Source organism: Propithecus coquereli, unplaced genomic scaffold, assembly GCF_000956105.1.
Source record: "Propithecus coquereli isolate 6110/MARCELLA unplaced genomic scaffold, Pcoq_1.0 Scaffold170, whole genome shotgun sequence".
NCBI classification, from domain to species: Eukaryota; Metazoa; Chordata; class Mammalia; order Primates; family Indriidae; genus Propithecus; species Propithecus coquereli.
Window position 1 is genome coordinate 4,412,404 of NW_012141636.1, and position 2,280 is coordinate 4,414,683.

Sequence of the window (2,280 nt, forward strand, 5' to 3'; positions counted from 1 at the left end):
ACTGAATAAACTGATTAAAGCCAGAAAATGATTCTTATCTTTTTCTACCTGAATTCTCATTAGATAGGTTTGGTAAATATGTACTGTTTTGGTTGAATGAGTGTTTATAGAACAAACAAAATTTTGTTTGTCCTCTGGTATTAGAAAGTTCCCTTAGTGCCTGACTTCTCACTTAACAATGAAATTAAAACCAAGGTGATTAAGTATGATTTGTAATGATCAACTAATGAAATGAACAATTGTGTGTGAAACAAATGGAAAACCAGATTTTTTTTTTTTTTTGCAATTAACTTTTATTTGGTCAGAGTTATTCTGGATTTGACTCTTTTGGCAAGATAAATTAGTTAGGATTATTTATTATAAAATTGAGAATTCTCTAGCATAAACATAGATGAGTAACAAATTATACTACTCTTGCTAATAACAACTAACAATAAGGCAGTAGTAATTTAACAAATTTAATTAATGACCACTAAGCAGAATATTTAATGACTACTAAACAGTATGATTTACTATTTAGCTAGTATTAGGGCACTGAGAACTTAGTTTAGCACAATTTACCTTTTTTCCTAAGATAGCAGTATATTCCTCAGCTCCTGATAATTCTTTTTGTAGATTTCTAATAAATTTAAAGTGATTATTAAATCAAATTGAAGCTTAATCGTACTCTGTCTTCTTTTTTTAATTATTTGCAGGCGAGGGCTGCTCACAATATATATGGCCAATTTGGTAAGTAATTCTTTTTATTGTTTTTTTTTAAATCTTTGAGGCTTTTCAATGTACTTTATTTTTTTAAATCACGTTTTCTTTAAAAAAAAGGAAAGCCACTTGAATTTGAGAATGATTTTTGTCACTGTTTTAAAGGATAGACTTACATGTTTAAGAGAGCCTTGATACCATCTGGTTTGTTCCTGTCATACAGGACTGAATTGCACTTATTTTAGGAGGAAGTGATTTGCTGCCTCGTGCTCGTGACTTAGTCTTTTTTTCCTTAAGCTTAGATCTTCATCTTTGATAGGCTGTATATTTATGTCTATATATCTGTCTCTCTACATGTTGGATTTCATACTCTGCTTCTGTTGCCATTTCTTGTGGAAAAAATGATTTAAGAATGGGTCTTTATGATATATGTTCTTCTTGGACATTAAAACAACATTAGTATTATCTCCAAATACTAAGTACATTTAATAATATAATTAGCTAGGCTTCCAAATTTTTAAGTTTACAGAAATGTAGTTGATGCTATCTAGTCTGATATTCTTTAAAGTAAATATAGAGTCAAGGCTATATAAATTTTACTGCCAGGTTCATATTTTAAAAACATATTTACATGAAAATCTTTTAAGGTTATTTAATAGAATTGATAGATAACATTAAAAAATTCAACTGAGAAAATGCAAATAATTATTTACCTAAGGTTAGATTCTTGAATTCTGTAGCAAGGGGATATATTTCTGAGTTATATTTAGCAATTCATTTCAGTTATAAAATATTTAATTTTTGCTCAGTGCTTACCATGTGTTACTTTGCTAGATGCTGGCAAGCAAGCAAACGATAGAGGTAGCTTTTGCATTCATGTTTACTGTGTAGTGTGGAAGTCACAAAAAAAATAATGTGTGGAAAGGACTGAAAGATGAATTATAGGGTACTGTGGAAGCCGTAATAGCAGCACCAGACTCTTCTGAGTGGGAGGAGTTGAGGCAGGGAAAAGTGGTTAACACTCTTTTTGGGTCATAGACCTCTGACAATCTGATGACAGATATGGACGTTCTTCACAGAAAACCTGTCATATATGGAAAGATACTCAAATTTTCATTACAATTTCAGAGGTTTCATGCACCACCTATTAAGAAAACCTAGGATATGCCATCAGGTAAGTTATTTTAAAACACTGCAGAAAACTAGGTATTCTAAGTTTAATTGTAATGAATGGAAATTTCAGGACAGCAGGAGAGCAGAGGCTAGTTGAAGGATTTCTTTTTGTCTTTATTCTTCTTAAGCATTACTAGAATGTAAAATTCTGAGCTCCTAAATTAAGTCTGGCATGTAGTAGAGATTCGATAAATATTTGTTGAAGTAGTAATAATCTTGCTGGACATAGAATTCTAGGTCGACAATGATTTAAAGATAAAAATTCTTTATCTTTATTCTCTGTAGATACTTTTTGGAATCTGTTGTCAGTCTGGTTTTACTTTTTAGGTAATCTCTCTTTTTTTCCCTCAATCGTTTTTAAAGATTTGCTTTTGATGAATTTATTTTTGGCATGCTTGGTTGACTAAG

At 30.6% G+C, this 2,280-nt stretch overlaps 1 protein-coding gene across 2 annotated transcripts in view; it reads left to right on the forward strand.

The window, feature by feature from the left end:
- TMEM135 (transmembrane protein 135) overlaps positions 1–2,280 on the forward strand; it is a 236,969-nt gene that overhangs the window by 26,050 nt on the left and 208,639 nt on the right. For both annotated transcript variants that reach the window (XM_012641862.1, XM_012641861.1), the window contains exon 4: positions 696–729. In XM_012641862.1, the coding sequence (XP_012497316.1) occupies positions 696–729 (34 nt within the window). The remainder of the gene's footprint in view (positions 1–695; positions 730–2,280) is intronic.